General features: G+C 44.5%; 1 protein-coding gene across 1 annotated transcript; it reads right to left on the reverse strand.

Moving 5' to 3' along the window:
• Positions 1-1968: 1968 nt before the first annotated feature.
• Positions 1969-18478, reverse strand: wdr75 (WD repeat domain 75). The gene is made up of 21 exons (XM_080478967.1): positions 18372-18478; positions 17437-17566; positions 16538-16603; positions 15708-15807; positions 15342-15466; positions 14251-14321; positions 13450-13566; positions 13228-13316; positions 12559-12717; positions 12414-12473; positions 11613-11728; positions 11353-11528; positions 11106-11263; positions 9839-10019; positions 6985-7079; positions 6813-6908; positions 6536-6705; positions 4943-5002; positions 4148-4288; positions 3961-4052; positions 1969-2939 (listed from the first exon to the last, which is right to left on the reverse strand). Exons 1-21 carry the CDS (start codon positions 18455-18457, stop codon positions 2720-2722), a joined length of 2508 nt encoding a protein of 835 aa, XP_080335093.1. The 5' UTR covers positions 18458-18478; the 3' UTR covers positions 1969-2719.
• Between the last annotated feature and the right edge of the window lie 976 nt (positions 18479-19454).

Consider the following 19454-nt stretch of genomic DNA (forward strand, 5'->3'; position numbering starts at 1 on the left):
ACATTTAGCATTCAAAGGACATAAAAGTTAATGCTTGTGCAGTTTAACTTCCTCTCCTCCCACGCAGAGCTGAGTCTAGGTTTGTAAAACACCTGGAAGGAGCTGTTCAATCTGTGGAAAAGTGCTGCATCAGCAAACTCCCTTTACAACTACACAGTGGCAAGTCGGGGCCCTACTGGGGGGGCTTCTGACATATTGTCATTGCAGATGATCTCTCCTTGTTCAGTCGTCTCCTCTGCTTTGCCGAGTTGTTGGTTTTTCTCTGTAAATCAATTCAACTGAATTAAGTGGAGGCGACTCCGTCGTGTCGTCTTTGATTTGCTGCATAAATGAAAGTAGCACATAATCTCTTGTCTGGACCTGCGTTGTTGAAATTAGGATTTCATCGGAAATCTCCAATAATTTAAGAGCCGTCGTTCCTGCATTTCATTGAGCTCGGTCACCATCCGCCGCTCTGCTCGCGAGCATTCATCCACGTTGGGCTCCTGGCAGCTGTAACCAGAGTTTAACTTCAAGGTTTCGACAGAAAAGAGGCGACGCTTTACTCCCATTCTGCAACTGGAAACGCAACGTGAACCCGAGCAGGCCGAGTCACGCGAGCTTGGAAGTGTCAGAAACGATGAATAAATAATCTTTATCAGGAGTCCTGCGTCTGCCTCGCGCCGTATCGCCTCAATAAAGAGATAAAGCTTGATAAGGACACACCAGGTGACCCACTTCGATTGCCAGGCCGCGAGTCGAAGAAAAAATAAAAAAATAAAAAAGTGCGGCTCACGCACGCTTGCAGCCGTTATCGGCGGCCAGAGGCCCGGCCCGAGCGCCTGATCAGAAAGGAAGTGAAAAACGCTGAGAGGAAGCTTTGCCTCGTCTCCTTGGAGCCTGGGAACAAAACGTGACCTCGTCCATCAGAAAGCCTCGTCAGGACCAGCTCTCTGAGGAGCGTGACTTTACAGCGCCATTAAGACCTCAAGGTCACCGTTACGCAACGCGCCGCTCACGACTCCTCGTCGAAAAAGGTGTGAGACAATCAAAATGAAGCGCACTCCTCATCCTCTTCCCCCCCTCCCCCCCCCCGTCAAGGTGTCAAGGGTCAGCAGGTTACACAACCAGGCGCCAAAAGGTCGGTTACATATGACTTCTCAGTTACATCACTGCAATCCCGCCAAATTAAAAGTTTGAACTCGAGGGCAGAAAACAAGAGATCAAATCAGAAGTCTGTTGACCTGCGACGTACAAAGCGTGGGTGTGCAAAGTCGTGACCGTGCTTCTGGGTTCGATCGGATCAAAGACTTAAACAAGTGTTTAAGGGGACATTTATTTTGAAGGGACTGCGTTGCAGGAGACGGACTCCCGGGTCACGTGTGTTCAGTTTAAATGACGGGATGAACCGAGTGACGAATCTCCGCCAACGTTTAATTTACAAGTTAGAATTTGTTGCCAAAAACACAAAGATCGTTTCCTGGACAGGGAGACTCTAGAAGACTTAAACTTCAAGTATCATGAAGACTTGATTCATAGATTTGTTTGTGACTCTTTACCATGTTTGGAAACGTGAAGTTCACTCCACAAATCCTTTGTTCAAGTGAAACACATTTACAGGTGAAAATGTATTTTTTGGAATCTATACGAGGAACGTTCTTCCCTCGCCCTTATTGTGAAATTAAACCTCGTTAAAATTTATGAGGTTTTTAATGACATTTCAGTCGTCTAATGCTTTACGACTGTATATTCTGAGTTTTACCCACTAGAACGTACAAACCTGTGATATCAGGAATCCTTCTCGTTTTGAGCGGTGGTCACAGGAAGCAGCCGTCACTGCAGGGACCCGAGCAACGTGGAGCTCCATTTCACCTCCAGGGGGTCGGAGCTGTAAAATGACATCATAGAAACTTCTGTTTGTTGTGGGGTAGAAGACATGAGATCGAAAAAAAAATATATATATTATTCCCAAAAAAATGACCACAACTTATACATAAAGTAAATTTTATTCAAACTACAGAGAAATGTCCCAAAAAAAACACACAAATCGACACAGATCAGTGTATTGTGAATATTACTACTGGATTTAATGGTACTTTAATAAATGTTCCACTTTTACTGTATTTTATGAAATTCTTAAGTTTTGTTTTTATTGCTTCATTCTATTTGCAGCACTTTGTGATTTTTATCTGTGAAAAGTACTTTTATAAACAAACTTTACTTCGAGTTCATGAAGCGATACCAGATGTGTCGAATAAGAAAATTAACTTTCATCGGAAAAAAAAACTCAATTATGCAAAAAGTTGGCAAGTATAGAAAATTTATATTTTAAAGTTGACATGGAGGCGGCGGCCCCGCGAGGCGCCGTCCATCCATTGGGGGCAAGTTGGGTTTTTTGCTCAACGACCCTACGGTATGTGGACAGTTGGCGACGGGAATCGAACCGCCAACCTTCCGACTGCGAGACGAGCTGCGTGGAAACGTGTTGGGAACATGTTGCTTTATGTGAGGAGGAGGAAACGCTCGTATTGAACCGTGGCGACCAGCAGCGGCGTGAAGAGAAATCCTGCCGCCGGGAACTTTCTTCTTTCTTCTCTGTATAAGAAGATTCTGGTCCCTGCAGGTCGTCCACGGGGACGGGAGCTTCACAGCTGAAGCTCACGTCCACGGGGACGGGAGCTTCACAGCTGAAGCTCCGGCGGGGAGAGAAGCTGCAGAGAGTCTGGGGGGGGGGGGGGGTTTAGGAGTCCAGGAGGCCAGAGAGCCAGCTGTGGTCCACTGTCCTCAGCCTCCTCAGTTCTTTAGCCTCGGCTCTGCTCGGTGCCGGGGGGGCGGGCGCCAAAGAGACGCCCCCCTCCCCCTCCCCCGCCGGTCTCGAGATGCTGGAGTCCATTTCCCCCTCTGAATCCTCTTCCTCTTTCTCGCTCTCCATTTCCTCCTCTGCTGGTTTGTCTTCCTCTCTGAGGCGCAAAGGGAAGAACGACGGTCAACATGACTCGGCACCACAAACAAGAAAACACCGGATTTCACATTAATTGTCAAACTGCAGCGTCACGCCTTTGTCACGCGGACGTGAAGAGGTCGTGGGGTCAAATTATTACATTCCTTTATGAAAACAACAAACAAAAACAACAAAAATATCCACAAAACATTTTCAGTTGATCAAAGATCCCAGAAGCTTCGACTGAGCTCATTTAAACTTTAAGTCGTCAGGACAGTAAAATACACCTTTTAGAAAATGGCGCCACAAGATGGAAACGAGGGGAAATGTGACTTTCTGGAAGCGCTCAGGCTCCGCCTCCACGCGGGACGCTAATGCTAGTCAGCACGTTTTCTTGGTTTGGCCCGCGGGCCTTACATTTCAAACCATAGATCTTTTTTTTAAACATTTCCAGAGTGCCGTAAAGAATCCTGCGCTAGAGGGGAAACATTTCCCATCGGTCATTTTGAAAGGCATTTGATATGTTTTTAAATGACTTGTTGTGTTCTCTTCAAGTTTATTCAGCAAATACGTGAGAATATTAACCTGCTGAGGAGTGCTGACACACAACTTTAACAACAATATTCATTCATGCTTTTCTAATTAATACTTTGAAATCATCGGAAAAATGAGAGAAAATGATAACTTAAGTGTTTAAGCACCAAACTATTGCAAAGGAACTTCTATTGTTCTTATTTATGTTTTATTTATGCCCGGCTCAGATCTTTGGTTTTAAACTCTCCTACTCTGGGGATGCGGCAGGGTTCTGGTGGATTTCAGCCACAGAACCAATCAGATCACAGCATTTCTGCCTCTTTCAGCCCGTTGTGTTCCAGGTACAAGTAAAGAGGTGGAACGAGTGCTGGCAACGTGTACTTGAGGTATTTTTTTACAAAAAGTACCGTGAAAGCATGAAGAAGGCTTTTAAAGCGTCACTTTTCAATTGTGAATTACACGACTGGGGAAAAGAAGAAGAAAAAAGAGTGAAATGGTGAACTGACCCGCCGTCCGCGACGGAGACGAGCAGCGACTGGACGAACACGGAGCAGAGGAAGGAGGTGGCGGGCAGGACGTGAGCCGGCGTGCGCAGCAGCTGCAGGGAGAACCAATCAAACTCAGACAAACCAAACTCACAACATGTCAGGGACTTTCCCCCCTGGCGGCGGCGGCGGCGGCGGCGTCACTCACCTCCCTGACGGCGCCAGAGCTCTGAGGCGTCCTCTCCGGCGTCGGGCCGCTCGCCGCCTCCCGGCGGTCCTGATGCTGAGGCTGGCGTTTCCCCAGCAACAGGTAGAACGGCGTCATGGCAACGCTGTCATCAATCACCAGCTACACAGGCAGGGAACGGAAAACGTTTAGTCTCAAGGGAACAACGGGACGTAAAGACTTTCTGCTCCAAAGCAAAGATTCCTCAGGATTCACATCTGCTGGATTCATCATTTAAATGTTTTACTGTCATTTCCATAAATACATCAAGCCTCTTCAACCCAGACCAAACTTTACGTCATTCATTTGTCTTCAAATATCATTGAATCTCCACAATCAGACCAAAACAAGAACTCATAACTCACTGGAATACTGGGAAAATATGTTAACATTTTTTTATTTAATTCTTACATATTTATATCTTTCTTATTCACTTTCATTTATAGGGATTTTTCCCCCCTTTTTTTCTTCCCTTTCTTTCTCATGCACTTATTCTTTATTCTGTGAATACACAGACTGCGTTGTATAGTTTAAGGTAAACTAATTACGTAATATATATTCATATGACCATACAATGTTTGAGGGTTACATCATATTTAATAAAAACTTAAAGTTTTAACACTTTGGCCTTTTAATATTCCTCCTTTGTCGTTTTTTTCCAGAGAAACTAGAAGCAGCAGCTCAGATCTTTCTGTTTGGATTCTTTCTGTTTGGACTCTCCGGCTCATGACCAGCCGGACGGTCGCTGGACGTCTGAGGAAAACGTCTGCGGTTCACCTGTTTGCTGGCGTCCATCATCCTGTCCTCTTCTGCTCTGGTGGCGAAGGTCATCAGGTCCTGCAGAGGAAACACAGCGAAGTGTGTTCAGTCTGATCACTTCTTCACTAAATATAGACGTTTATTTAAGAGCCGAGCCGCCGGCCAGTTTAACTTCAGTTCTTTAAAACTAATTACAGTAAATACTCATGACTTCCTACTCATTAATTCAACGTATTGTTTTTATTTCCCACATTTCTACCTGATTCTTCACACTAAACTATTAGCTTTTATTCCACATTCCTAAACTTTATCGATCATTTTGGTTTTACTCAGAATGTTTGAGACGTTTCAATTTATTCTGCACTTTTAATGAAAATCCTCAACATCATTGATCATTTTCTGGACATCTCTACTGGATTCTTTACTTTAAATGGATCCCCGAATTTAAATCGTTCACTTTGCTACCCGTTTTTACAACTCGATAACTAATCAATAAACTGATCGCAACTTTTTTTCCTCACAAAAAAAAAAAAAAAGGGCGTTTCCGTTTCACACTTTGTTCTTAAATAAAGAACTTGAGGGTGGATGAAAACCCAGATTGTTGAGGCAACAAGTGACATGAACAGATTCTGTAAAAACATTTTCAGGAGTAATTTGCTTCTAATCTCAACTCTGCCCCCACTGGTTAATAGTGGTACTGCACCAACAATCCTCATCTGAAAACCTCCTGCAGATGGTTAAACCGAAGGATTAAATGAACACAGAAGCCGTCATGTGAATCTAATAAATGTTTCACCAACCGTGGGGCTTATTGTTATCAGTCATGAGGATTTATTAGTTTCTTTTCTGAGAGCAAACTGGACCGTGTGGCTCCTGAACCAAAATGAGTTTTCAGTATTGAAGGTTTACGCAACAAGAACTTCAAGTGAAAACGCAAAACTTTTTATAGTGTTTCGGAGTCTGTTTACAAAAGAAAACAACATTTTGAAAATGCTCCAAATCCGTCTCCGTGGAAACGGGTGAAAACGCAACTTTATGAAACACTACGCCACTACTGCGCACCCCGGCCGCAGTAATTAGTTCTTCTGCACACGCTCAGTGGACAATAAGAACAATGTTTTGAGTGTCACGACTCCCAGGGTGCGTCCTAATAGTCCCTCCTATATCCTTATCTCCTTTCCTAGCCACTTTTTCTTAACCCCGGGAAATGTTTAAGTGGCGGCCATGAAAAGAAACGATCAAATTCTCTATAAGCTGGGGAAACGAGGCTTGGTACTTTTATTTTGACAGTCACTAATAACAATCCAACATGTTCAGTCCACTAGAAGGTCATTGTTCGCTCATTGTTGATGATTATAGTGCACGTGTGACAGGTTTCATTACAAAAACAAGCAACAGCACCCACTTGTGGCCCAACATAGGAACTATATCATTTTCAGAGTTTCTGCTGTTTCCATGTAAATAGACGTGGTTTTCTAAATGTTTAAGCGTAAAAATGAAACTTTTCTGAAAGGAAAGCATAAAAAGATGCGTTTTCATTTGAAGCGTTGTAGCGTGAACGTTGTGGCGTGAACGGGGCCTCGGTGTGTGTTTGTGGCGGCGCCGTTTTACCATGTGCTGTGACAGGAAGTAGAGCTGCGAGCGGTTGAGCCACTGGCTGCTCTCCTCGCAGCTCTCCAGCATCTCCTCCCTCGGGGCGAACACGGCCCGCGTCACCTTCCCCGAGCTCACGGCCTTGAAGGAAAACGACGGCCGAGGCTCGCTGGGCTTGAACACAAACACTGGAGGCGGGGCAAAAGGAGGAAACGGCGGGGAATCGAATCAGTTACCTTGGCAACATCGATTTCTGTACTTTAAATTTGGAAAGTTCCAGTTTCATTCATCTTACAGTCGGTGCTTCCGCTCTGCCAGCAGAAGGCGGCCATGTTCTCGGAGAGGGGGTCGGCCAGCAGCAGGCTGACGTCCATGGACGTGCTCCACTCCACTGTCACAGAAAGAGAACTGCTGTTATCCACATATAAAAGAGGCGACATGGCTGTGAGCAGCAGCGGCGGACTTACGGGAGCAGGTGAGGAGGTTCCAGCAGCACAGCAGCTCACCAGCCGTGGTTCCCAGCAGATACTTGGAGCAGCTCAGCCGGCCAAAGCAAAGATCCCTGAAGGGGGGGGGGGGGGGGAATGTTTAATTCTCGTAAAGACTCAACCAGCTCCTCACGCTGCACATATTTCACAGGATTATCTTTTGAGGAGTTTTCTACTTGGAGGGGCTTCAGATGAGAACACCCACCGAGAGGCAAACACCCGGAGAGGCTGGCAGAGGAAATGAGAAGTTTTTAAATTGTTACTCCTCATTATGACCACATTGGCTCAAATACCTTATTACACTGTCAGCAAGTTATCACATTATTGACTTTGTCTCATTGAAAACGGCAAAAAACGTATTTATTATTTGCCATTTTTACATTTTTGGTTGTTATAACGCTGCAGTAAGAGTCAGACGGCAACAAGTCGTCACAGTTTTTGGTTGTTTTTTTTTCAGATTTTGGGAGCAGAAAGAAGTTTGTTACCGACATTATATAATCCCACAACCACATCCAGCCCATCAGAGGGGCTCAAACTCAAATTAGGAATCAACTTATGAGCATTTATTGGACTCAGCTCTTTATATTGAGCATTCTGAAAACCGCTCCCAAGTTGGAACTTTTTGACAACACTCCTCCAGGGGTAAAAAACAACAACACAGTTTTTAGGAAAGAGAGCTATATTTCTATTGATCAGAAGTGAAGGCGCTGGAGCCTTGTGTCGGTAGGAATCGAGAGCTGCAGCGCGATGTAAGAGCAGAGCAGTCGCAAGAAAAGCACAATTCCAGCTCACAAGTCACTGCGACTGCATCGCTGAGCCATAAAACGGTTTTCTTTCGCTGAGCGAAGCTCCCAGACCTGGAGAGGAAGCTGCAGTCTCATTTTGTGTTGACGGAGGACATTCTGAAGGCCGGAGGAGGAGAAGTGAACAAGTGCAAGAGAAAAAAAGATCCCAGTTCTCTGATGGCTCGGACCTGATGCTGGCTCCAAGGAAAACCTACTTCCTTTAATCAGAGCCTATCGGCTCCGATCCACGCAGATCTCCTCCATCTTCATAGAGCGTTGGTTTGGTTTTTTTTAAATAAAAAGTTGACTGTCCTCTAAAATAGGACTTTACATGCACAGAGTGGAGTTCCTGAGGTGAAGTTAAGTAATTGACCCGCGGCTCCACATCTATAGGTGGTTGTTAAGGACGGGGGGCGCCAGGCAGCTGTCAAAACAAACCCCGCCCCCCCCCTTCAGCTTTGAAGACACATTACTCACAGATTCCTGTTCAGGACCCAAATTACACAGAAAAAAAAAAAAAAAAAAGCTTCTTTTTGGAGTTTCTTGGACGAAGGCGGGATGTGGGTCAGACAGTACGAACGCAAGACAAGCTGACATTCATGTAAGAGGGAATCACTATTCGATTTTAAGATACCAACAGGAGAGCGCGATAATCCCAGTTATTAAAATAGGTCGTGTCATTTACTGGTATCAGTCTGTTTGGCGTTTACACAGCAACGTTTTAAACAATATTCACTTCCATGGAAACGACAAAAACGCTGAAAATGATGTCGATTTGATGTTGGACCACTAGTGGGTGCTGTTTGGTTTTGTAATGGTACCACACTCACGCACACGCACACACACACACACACACACACACACACACACACACGCAGCAGAGAAGCAGAGGCTCTGAGCACCGACGTCGTGTAAACGGACCCGGAAAACAGTTTTTGTTTTGACTTGAGAACGTTGCGTAGAAGAATAAATAGACCCGCCGAAGATCTGCATCATTCTGAAAGGTGTTTAAGTTCCTGCTAAAGATTCATTGCTTCTATTTTTCAGTCCTCCTTGTTTATTTGTTCTGGTTCCTTTATTTTAGGGGAAAAAATTTGCAAGTCTTTCAACTTCTTTTTTCTGCTGAAAGCTGAGTCTGAGTTTTGAAATTATTTCAAAATCGTGGTGTAAAAACTCAGCAGCAGCAGTCGTTCTGTGTCCTCGATGACCTGGGGGCCCCCTTGTGAGCGCGTGGGGGTGGAAGGGGGTGGAGGGGGGCTTCAGTTGCGAAACTGTCCATGTGTTAAGTGAGGGTGACTAGCAGCACTTCTTTCCTGTCTGTGGTGAGAAAAAACTGCTCACTGCTTTTATAGAGAAAAGCTTCAGAAGTAAACAACCAAAACACAAAACACCCCATTAGTTCTTTCAAGGCAAATAACTTTCCCAGAAAAACCCAGGACACCCCTTCATTTCAGATTCATAACATTTTGTTGACGGTTATGATGAGCTACTGTTCTTCCTCCGCACTAGTTTTGACTTTTTATGCTGGGCAGACGTGTGACTCTTAACTTTTTTTTTGTGTGTCAATTCAGTTTTAAGCTGCAAATATGACACTAAATACACAGACGGATAGAGTCGGAGCCTTGTGTCTGTCTTGTGTCTTTTGCTCCGTCCAGAGCACTTACGGTTGTGTAGCAAACAGTAATATCACTGATGACCTGTGGGGGCAGTGTTGTACCATATAGCTCATGTCCCACCAGTGAAAGGAACAAAGAAGACCACAGAAATTAGGATTTCTAAATGCGCAAATGAGGAAATCTACACAAACAAGTTATAAGAAAACATTTGGTGTGACTGTTGATCTTCTGTGAGAAATGCACTGCCCTCTAGTGGACGTATTAAAAACCACGCCATTATAAGGAACTCATGGAAGAACGAAAGCAGTGACGCGCGACGTTTGAAATGCAATTTACACACAAAGGCATAACTTTTAGTTCAGAGACGATCAACAGCCGAACACGTTCATGACGTTCAGCTCTGAAAAGCATGGTGAGCTCTCTCTCTCTCACCTGACGGCTCCAGGCGGCTGCGACAGGGTGGTCAGGAGCTCCCAGGAGGCGGAGCCCCAAACCGTCACCACCTCCTGGAAACCCACGGCCAGCAGGGAGCCGTCGGCCGAGAAGCAGCAGGAGCCGGGCGTCAGGCCGTGATAGGCTCCCACAAAATCACATGACCAGGATGGAGCTTCATCTGCCGGAGGGGGGGGGGAAGGAGAGAGAGAGAGAGAGAGGAGAGAGAGAGAGAGAGAGGAGAGAGAGAGAGAGAGAGGAGAGAGAGAGAGGAGAGAGGAGAGAGGAGAGAGGAGAGAGAGAGAGAGAGAGAGAGTTGGATTAGTGACACTCACTGGTTCATTTGGCAATTATCTCATATTCAGATTACAGGGTACTGGAGGAAATGATCCAGTGCTTGGTACCGATGGCAGCACAGCTCAGGTGTTACAGACTCAGAGCGAAGACGAGCTTTGAAACTACAGATGATGGTGTCCAGGGCCTAAAGCCAGTCTGAGACCTCTCCTCGGGTATGACGGCTTATTAACACTTTGTGCAGTTACTGGGGAATCATCTGACATCACATTAAGATGGAGCCAGAGTTTCAGATCCACTGAAACAAAAAAAAGAAAAAAGGAGAAAACAAAAAAAATATATATGGGGGGGAAAAAAAAGGGGGGGGGGGGGGTAAAAAAGTTGCCAGTATAACTAAAACTTCTCTAACCTTTGGGAAACATCCGGCGGCTAAAATCAGCTAAAGAGGCTAAAATAACTAAGATGTACAAAATGGATCAAGCTGGAAAATTCATGAGAAAAAAAACTTTAAAATGGCAACAGCAGCTAAAACTGTAAGAAAATCTATCTAAATAGTCCCTTATTTTGTATGCCTAGTAACTTTTTGCTTTATTTCAGATGTTCTGCGGCTCCAGACACATTTCATTTGGTGGAAAATGGTGAAAAAGGCTCTTTGTTGCAGACGCCTGGTCGAAGTGAATGGATGGCCCAAAAACAAAAACTAAACCTGACTGGATCTTTGGTTCTTAAGTCTAGAAACTACCGACTATAGACCCACGTGTTCGTTTTTCTTGGTGAGTAGAGCCGGAACTTATTTTTTTGGGTGTTTTTTTAAGGTTTGCCAACAAAGCGAGTGCTTCCTACGTTTATTACGTCTGGCTGGAGCCAAATGAAACCACTACATTCTGACTGGTCATGAAAAGGCGAATCAAGCCTTGAGAGTATTATTGCCGGGCGTCTGGCCCGGGAGCCGAGCCCCGCCGGCCCTCCTCACCGTCTGTCTGGGTTGGCGCCGCCAGCCGCCAGGCTTTGAAGTGGCCGTCGCTGCTGGCGGAGACCAGCACGGTGGTCCGGCTGTCGGCGGCCTGATGGAAGCACATGGCCGTGATCCGAGCCTCGTGGGGGGCCGCGATGGTCGTGTTCAGCACAAAACTGCAGGTGGAAACCGATTAGTCAAGCATTTTTTTGAAGTGAAGTGAAGTGAAGGGGGTGGGGGGGGGGGGGGGGGGGGACGTCAGTACCTCTGAGTCTCGTCCTCGAATGTCCACAGCTTCAAGTTCATCTCCAGCTCCACGTCTTTCTGGCGTCTTTCCTCCACGGTCGCCAGCCAGCCGCCGGACGCGTCGAAAGCCGCCTTGACCACCTCGAACTGCTGCAGGCCCGCTTCGTGGATGTACTCCTGCTGCACGACGTCCAGCTGGTGGCGGGGGAGGGGAGAGCGTTGTGATGGCTATATACACACCGTGAAACGCCGCCGCGCCGGCGTAGGGCAGAGGCTTACGTTGTAGAGCAGCTTGTCTCGCTGGAGGGAGTAAAACTGCAGGTGTCCAGGTTTCCCGTTCAGAACCAGAGCTTTGCTGCGGGGGTCCACCATCAGCTCCGTCTTCACACTTTCTCCTGCGACAAACAAACGGAGGAAACGTAATGAAGTCATTACAAACAGAAGAGTAAGACTCAAGAGACGACTCAAAACATTTCTACTCAGTCAGCAAACTTGTGACCACTAGGAGGCGCTTCAGTGCACAGGGACATATATCTTTATTTTTAACCATGAGGAGGTCAGTGTGAGGAGTGTAAGGGTAATACGTGATAGGGCAACTATCTTTACCACTTTAGGGATAAATGGAATGTTTGTCTGGTAATGTGGTACGTTTCGAGTGTTATGTCATATTTGTACTGTAATGTGGTGTTTTCTTGTTTGTGGTATTTAAATCTGGTTTATTTACATCAGCGAGTGTCTATTCATCAATATGCACCGTCCCATTCAAATTCAAAATTAATAAAAAAGAGGAAACATGTCGAGATGCTACAGATTCAAAGCTTCGGTCAATGTAAAAAAAAAAACTGCCGACAGTTTGTGAACCCAGATCGAAAGTCAACTTCTACATTTTCAGCTGACGACTAGCCGAGCACACGTCATCCTGGTCTTTAAAGTGAAATGCGCTCATTAAACTGACTTTACAGGAGGGTTAAAGATCTTTACTTGTTCTGACGGATTATCAATTAGAGATACGTTTTATTATTTATGGGCCCACGGAGCGCGTTTAACGGGCTTATAAACGGGCTTATAAACGGGCCTCACCTTTGACCAGGCCCTGAATCACAGCCGACACTTTAACACAGCTCTGGATGACGGTGATCTCTGAGCGGGAAGAAACGAAAGGAAACAGCAGTCAGGGACCAAAACCAGCAGACGGAGGAGCTTTGAGGCGGAGAGCAGCTCTCACTGTTGTCGCTGTGCGAGGTGCAGAACAGCGCCCCGTCAGGCGACGCCGTGACGTGCGTGATGGCGGCGCCCAGGCGGGGCAGGAAGTCCCTCTGGCTCTCCTGGTTGTACCTCCACTGCACGAGCACAGACTCCACGCCGCCGCTCAGCAGGTTGGTGCCTGGTCGCGTCGCGGACGCAACAGCATCAACAACGTCAGACATGACTGAATCGTGTGGAAACGTTTTTCTCTCTCGTCACATCGACGGTTCACTTTTGACAACATATCTGATGTTTGCAGTCGTTTTTAAATGCATCGGAAAGAAAGAAAACCAAAATCGAATCTCGAATTTCTCTTTAAAAAAATCCTATATATCCATTTATTCATGTCGGCACGCATCGTACTCGGTGTGAGTGACTATTAGTAAAACAAGCAGATACAGCAGTATAACGTATAGTTTGTTGTATATTAATACGTCATACAAACATTTAATAAGAGTTGTGGTATAAAAAGAGCGTTCAGTAAAATCTGCTCTTCATCTTTCCCGCTGTCGTCCAACTTTTAATTTGTTGATACAAATCTATCCTAGCATTTCATTTCTTATCCCCCCCCCCCTCTTCGGTCGCACCGTTTGAAAATGAAAAACATACAACAGGACGGCTGCGTCAGCAGTGTGGACTGGACGAGTACCTTCTGGAGTGAAGCAGAGCGAGCTCACGGCGCTGTGGTGCCAGTGCAGCGTGCTGTAGGTGTATTCCTTCTTGTGGTTAATGTTTCTCCTGAAACGGTGAAACAATGAGCAGCGCCGTTACACTAAACACCGTACATACCAGGAACAAACATGGAAACAGGAAAAACTGCTGCTGCCATCGGCATCGTGAACGCCGATGACGCTGCTCTGACGTCGCTCACCACAGGCGGATCTTCCCGTCTTCGTGCCCCGTGGCAAGGCAGTCGTCTGTCGGGTGGCAGGAGAGGCACGTGAACGTGTTCTTGCCTCCTTTTTTGTTGTCCTCTTTAAGGGAAAACCTGAAAAACCCACAGAGTACCATGAGTACTTTTCTCATAAAGTAGTCGAGGCAGAGAAACATGCCATCATCATATTTCTGTTAAATACACTAAAATACATGTTAATGGGGGTTTTTTTGTACAGTGAGATTTTTGCTTCACGTAACAGTGCTCTTTCTCTCGGCATTGTTTCCCCCTCCATTTGTTCACTTTGACGTTTTCAGTCATTTTTCTCAGATTTTTGTGTTTCTGATCACTTAAAATCTTTAAATCACTTACATCTTAAAGCTTTATACTGAACATGAATACATAACGAGTAAAACAGAGGAAACAATGGCCAATAGGTTAGGGAAGTACTCTCAATACATTTGCTGGTTTGAATCCCACTGCAGATGTTTTGACCTTTTCTGACCTTTGAGACTTAAGACTGTAACTTTACTTCAATAAAACATATTCTGGAACTAAGTTTCCAGACGATTAAAATAAAACCTCTTCGGCTTCACGTATAATATTTTAGGCTCGTTGTTTCCATGGTTTTTATTACGCCAGAGCAAAGATAACTGCGCCGCCATTTTTCAACATATTTCAGCAGGAAAAATCTCCAGGCCTGGAAATAATCTGGGGAGATTTTCTGGAGCTCCAGACAAAGGAAAAAATAAAAAAAATTAAAAAAAGCAGCTGCTCCATCCCAACAGCTGGTCTCACCTGAAAGACTTCTGCTTCCTGAAGAAGTAGACGTCCAGCTGCAGACCTCTGGCTGAGGCCACGTACTCCCCCTGCCAACAACATCACTGTGGTTAATATTTACACAATCCAGCACCAGACGCCATTTCTTTCAGGAAGCTGTGGAGCCAAAGCCAGAGACAAACAAAGGAATACTCTGTATGATCGAGACGAAGATTTGAGGACTCGCTGGCCTCCAGAACATGACGGGAGGCTTGTATTTATGGAATGAATTTGTGCCACAGGTTCAACTTTCAACCATCAGTGATTTTTAAATTCACACAAACAGAAATGTGTTGACAATTTATCAAATGTGTTCAGGTTTGTTAATGTTTGGATATGATCATATTTATAAATGACAGAAAATCTAAGCGATTTTAAAAAAGCAGTTTATTTTTCAAATCATTCTAAAATGCTTTGAAAGATGAATTGATGTGTTTTTTGAAAATATACCTGATATACCCTTTGTTTTCCCGAAACTCCAGTAAAACAGCAACAAAACATTTATTTTCTAAATGGAACTAATGAAGCTTCTGCTTGTGTTTGTTTACAAGTATGTTAATAAAAGAGTCTTAAGTCTCTCTATTTACTAGCTGTTTAAAAGAACTATAATGTTTCACCACTAGGGGGCTCTCTATTCGCTAGCTGTTTAAAGGTACTATTATGTTTCACCACTAGGGGGCTCTCTATTCACTAGCTGTTTAAAGGTACTATATTGTTTCACCACTAGGGGGCTCTCTTAATGTATAAAAAGGCCAGTTTGTTGTAATGTTTTATAAACACACTGTATTTAAATAATGTTAACTGAAATTGAATAATAATAATGAAATGAAGGAAAAAGAAGTTGTTGGTTGACGTTACAACATCTTCTACAGTCTGACGGGTCTTTTTTCATCCCGTACTGTGAGCCGCTGTACCATCAGTCAAAACACTGTAGCTGACGTGTCGTTCAGAGAAACTCAAACTGGTCTTATAGGGTCTCGGTGCGAGGCAACGTTGTGTTTTGGAAGGTGGCGCTCCACAGACTTTTATCTTCACAGATGCGGTGGGAGTGACGGAGGAGGCGGACGTACCCCTCTACCGAAGGCCACGGCTGCCGGGGACGAGCCCACGCTGTCAAGGACGGCAGAAAACTCCCGAGCCTCCACCAGCTGGTCCCCGCTCTGAGGCAGCTGGACCGCGACCAGCTGGAACAACTCTGCGCACACACACACACACACGCACACACACACACACACGCACACACACACACACACACACACACAACCTCAGTTACACTTTCTCACCCGGCGACTTTTGATCCAGTTTTCTTGCCTTCACACGTTGCCTAAAGCGACTCCTGCTTCTCCCACCTGGGAAACTCTCACAGCAACACGACGCTACGTAAACACAGGTTTAGAGAAGCTGCTGGACTGAATCCCGGGAGGCCGTGAACCTACCAGAGCGTTTGTCAGCGCGAGTGGGGACGATCGCAAAGATCACTCCTTCGTGCTGCGCCGACGCGTAGATGGCGTGGATTGGCTGTCCGACCAGGAACGTCTACGAGAGACAACGGTCACACGGAGAAATCAGCTCGGAAACTCTTCCTTCTTTATCATGAGGACCGTTTGGTCTTTAGAAACTCACTTAGTAAAGCTACATTAAAAGCATTAACGTGTCAGGAGACTCCCCGGCAGATCACAATCATCTGATGTGCAATTAAAGAATTATTACCATAAATCAAATCGCTGCAATAATGTCCAGGAACAGTTTAGTCGGGCTGTTTTCAATGTAATATAACCAATAATGCACCAACATGCCAAAGGCAAAAAGGTGTTAAAAACATAAATTACTAAAAGTTTAAAAACAGAATTGACTTAAGAAAAAATCGGTCTTCTTTATTACTATTTTTTTTTAATGTAATAACGCATTTATTTCAATATTGCTGGAATTTTTAATTAAACTTTATTTGCAATAAGACATTCAAAATACGCAAAATGATCCCATAACTATCATTACATGTGTGGCTGTTATAACGGTCAATGAAAGCAGAATTTCATCACAGTGTAGTTCCACTTTTAATCTTTTAAAAATCTTTTTTTTTAATCCATCAAACAATATTTATTTCACGAGATGACCATGCAGTGTTAGGACCTCCACATGTAGTGTCTGTTGGATCAAAATCATTGGTTAGGGTGGATAAATATACGTTTATAAACACAGATCAAACCGACAGGATGAGTAAAAGAGACTGAATGACTTCAGAAACAAGGAAGAATTGAGGCGTTACCTTAATAGGAATGCCGTCTGTGAAGTCCCACAGTCTGACGGTGCCATCTAGTGAGCAGGAGTAGACCTGCAACACAGCAGCTTCGTCACGCCACAGACCAGACGGAACTTCTTATCTGGAGCGCCACTTTACATTCACTCATCTTAAAGTGCTACGAAAAGCCAATAATTATTTTGGGGAAAAAAAAAATAAAAAATCAAAATACGGCATTTTATAAGGTGAACTGGGAGTGAATTTCACAATTTGAAAGAAAGAAGTGGACTCAAATAATCAAACAACATATAATCTTAAAATGACAAAACAAAAAAGGCGATGAAAGAAACAAAACTTATGATAATTTGTAGGGAAAGAACAAGACAGCTAATAAACTGATTTAACTGAACAGAAGACAAATGTAAAACGATAAATATTTAAAATGAAAGTGGGATTTCTGTCAGATTTTAGGGTTTTTTTCAAATCTGTTTTAGAAGCTGTATTCTTAACGACTTTTGTCATGGTTTGAGCTTTTCCCCCCCTATTTTAACCATTTGTGTGTTTTTCTTAAAGTTCCTTTACAGCTACGAGTTTAACAGATAGATTTCTGGGAGATGAAGAGTGATAACTCAGAATACTTTCCAAGCGATGCTTCCTCTCAGTTTAAATGATTACAAACACGTCAGAAGTGAGGCAGTCCCAACGAGGGGAATAAAGTTAAATATATATATATAGAAAGAAGTCAATCACCAAAATAATACAATGCGTCACTGAAAGACGTTTTTGTTTTTTTAAATCAAAGTCAACTTATTGCAAATATCCATGAAGTCAATCAAAACGTCTCCATTGGATATAAACGATGGAAATGCTGGGTTTGTGGAGGTGCAGAGGCTCGAACACGCCCCCTTGTGGAGAGGTGCTGGTACCTGCAGGTGGTTGGAGGGTCTGAGCTGCACACCTGTGACCAGGTCGGTGTGTCCTCGCAGGTCGTGGATACACTCCTCTGTGGATGTGCTGAACACCTTCACACACTGACCGGAGGCGCACAGCAGGAACCTGCAGCAACACAAAACACACACGACTCAACAAGAGTTAATTTCACAAGAGCCAAAATATGGTGCAACAAACATGGAACACTTAGTGGGCCTCTTCATGAAGACCTCAGGGGGTTCATGTTTCAGGTTCTGCTGGTCAATCGGAGATTATCCATTCAAAGCTTTATAGACAAGAAGTCAGACGATGAAGTAGATCTTTGACAGAGATTGAAGTTCAGCTGTAATGTGCTCATATGTACGCATTATGTGTCACTTAGGGGTAAAACATAAGATATACTGTAAGTCATCAATGTGGCAAAAACCATACATGTTGACCAGAGGTTGAGAATGTTCTGTAGAACCTGACTTAAAATGGTTAATTTCTCTATTTTCTCAGACTTGAGATGCTATCCTGGTTTAATATCTGGGGTTTACCTGTGGAGCCACAGCAGGCAGTCTCACTGGAAATGTCTGCTCTATTGTCCTACATAATGCTTTATATCAGGAAAGTACTCCCATATTAATTATTACTTCAATACTTGGTCTAAATATTTACAAACTTTCATACAACCATTTGCTCTAGTAGTGCATCAATCATTTGCTCTAACTGGAAGGAACTGCTACATCACCAAAGACAAGGGGAAACACAGCATCCAGCGCGGATTAAAGCTGAAGTTATTACATGTAAACAGCAGGCGCATCACCAGCAAGCCTGTTGCTAATGCTAACGGCTAACTCGGACTCCAGCTGATTAAAAACACCGTAAAAGCGTCTGGAATCTCCTCCGACCACCACCAAACATCTCCGCACTGAAGCTGCACACTGACCTGGAGTCGCTGCTGATGACAGGAACCCTGAAGTTTATTTTACTGCCTCCTCTGTGAACCACGCGGATGTCTCCGTGTTCCACCATGTTTGCACCGTACTGACCTCTGACCCCTGAACTCCTGTACAGCCCAGCGGCGCTACCGCCACCTGTGGCGAGGAGTGGCACTACATGTAGTAAATCTTAAAAGAGCCACCTCTTGATTAGTTTCCACTAAAGTAAAATCCACCTGGAGCCAGTTTACAGTGAAGCCAACTCTGTTCTGAGTGAATTGCTATAGCCTGCGTAGGTCTATAGGGGGCGCCTGGAAACCACAAGGGGAGCTCCAGGCAGAGTTTGTAGGGTTATAGTTGTGTAGGGTTAGTAGGGACCGTGCCTGCGTGTTGTTGTTTTCCCTGCCGTGTGTTAATAAACCTGCACAAGTTGTTAGCATCGCCTCTCAGTGTTGGAATTGGTCCTCGGGTGGAGAAGCGACAGTCTGTAGACACAACACCTTCTTTCCTTTCTTTAATGCTTCATATTTGTATATTTTTCCAGACGTTGGGTTGCAAATTTACGGAAGAGTTTTAGGGCCACTGAAGAAAAAAAAAATTCTGAGGCTAAAAAAACCAAAACCTTCGTGGCCTCAGAAAAAGTCGAAAATCAAAGTCGAGATTTATTTTTTTCACGGTGGAAAAAAAAGTCGGTCCATCGACATGTCAGCGGTGTGATTCCTTCCTCAAAATGTATATCAGGAGGTTTAATGAAGCGATGAAAAGATGCTTCAGGACAGAATCGAGCTCATAAACACGGTCAGTTATCATCAGTATCAGACTAAGATATAAGATATCCCTTTATTTATCTCGCATGTGGAGAAATTTTTAAGAAGAGACAGAGCAGCCTGCTGCCTGGTTCCGCGGAAGTTCGTCGAGTACGAAGGACAAAGACACGAATCCCGGGCTGCTTATTTAAATGTTCTTATTAATCAAGGAAATCCTGTGTAAAATCACATGTCCATAAGCAGTAAGCAACCCGATATAGTCAGAATTAAGTGATTTAATGTGATTTCACATCTACGGGCAAATAATGAGGCATGGATAGACGG

The sequence above is a fragment of the Lipophrys pholis genome, assembly GCF_963383615.2.
Source record: "Lipophrys pholis genome assembly, chromosome: 13".
NCBI lineage: Eukaryota > Metazoa > Chordata > Actinopteri > Blenniiformes > Blenniidae > Lipophrys > Lipophrys pholis.

Coding starts and splice junctions, on each gene's coding strand:
- wdr75 (XM_080478967.1), bottom strand. CDS start 18,457: ATGGTGGAACACGGAGACATCCGCGTGGTTCACAGAGGAGGCAGTAAA. Junction 10,020..11,105: donor GGCGCCAACCCAGACAGACG/GTGAGGAGGGCC, acceptor CCCCTCCGGCAG/ATGAAGCTCCATCCTGGTCA. Junction 2,940..3,960: donor GTCTCCGTCGCGGACGGCGG/GTCAGTTCACCA, acceptor TTTGCGCCTCAG/AGAGGAAGACAAACCAGCAG.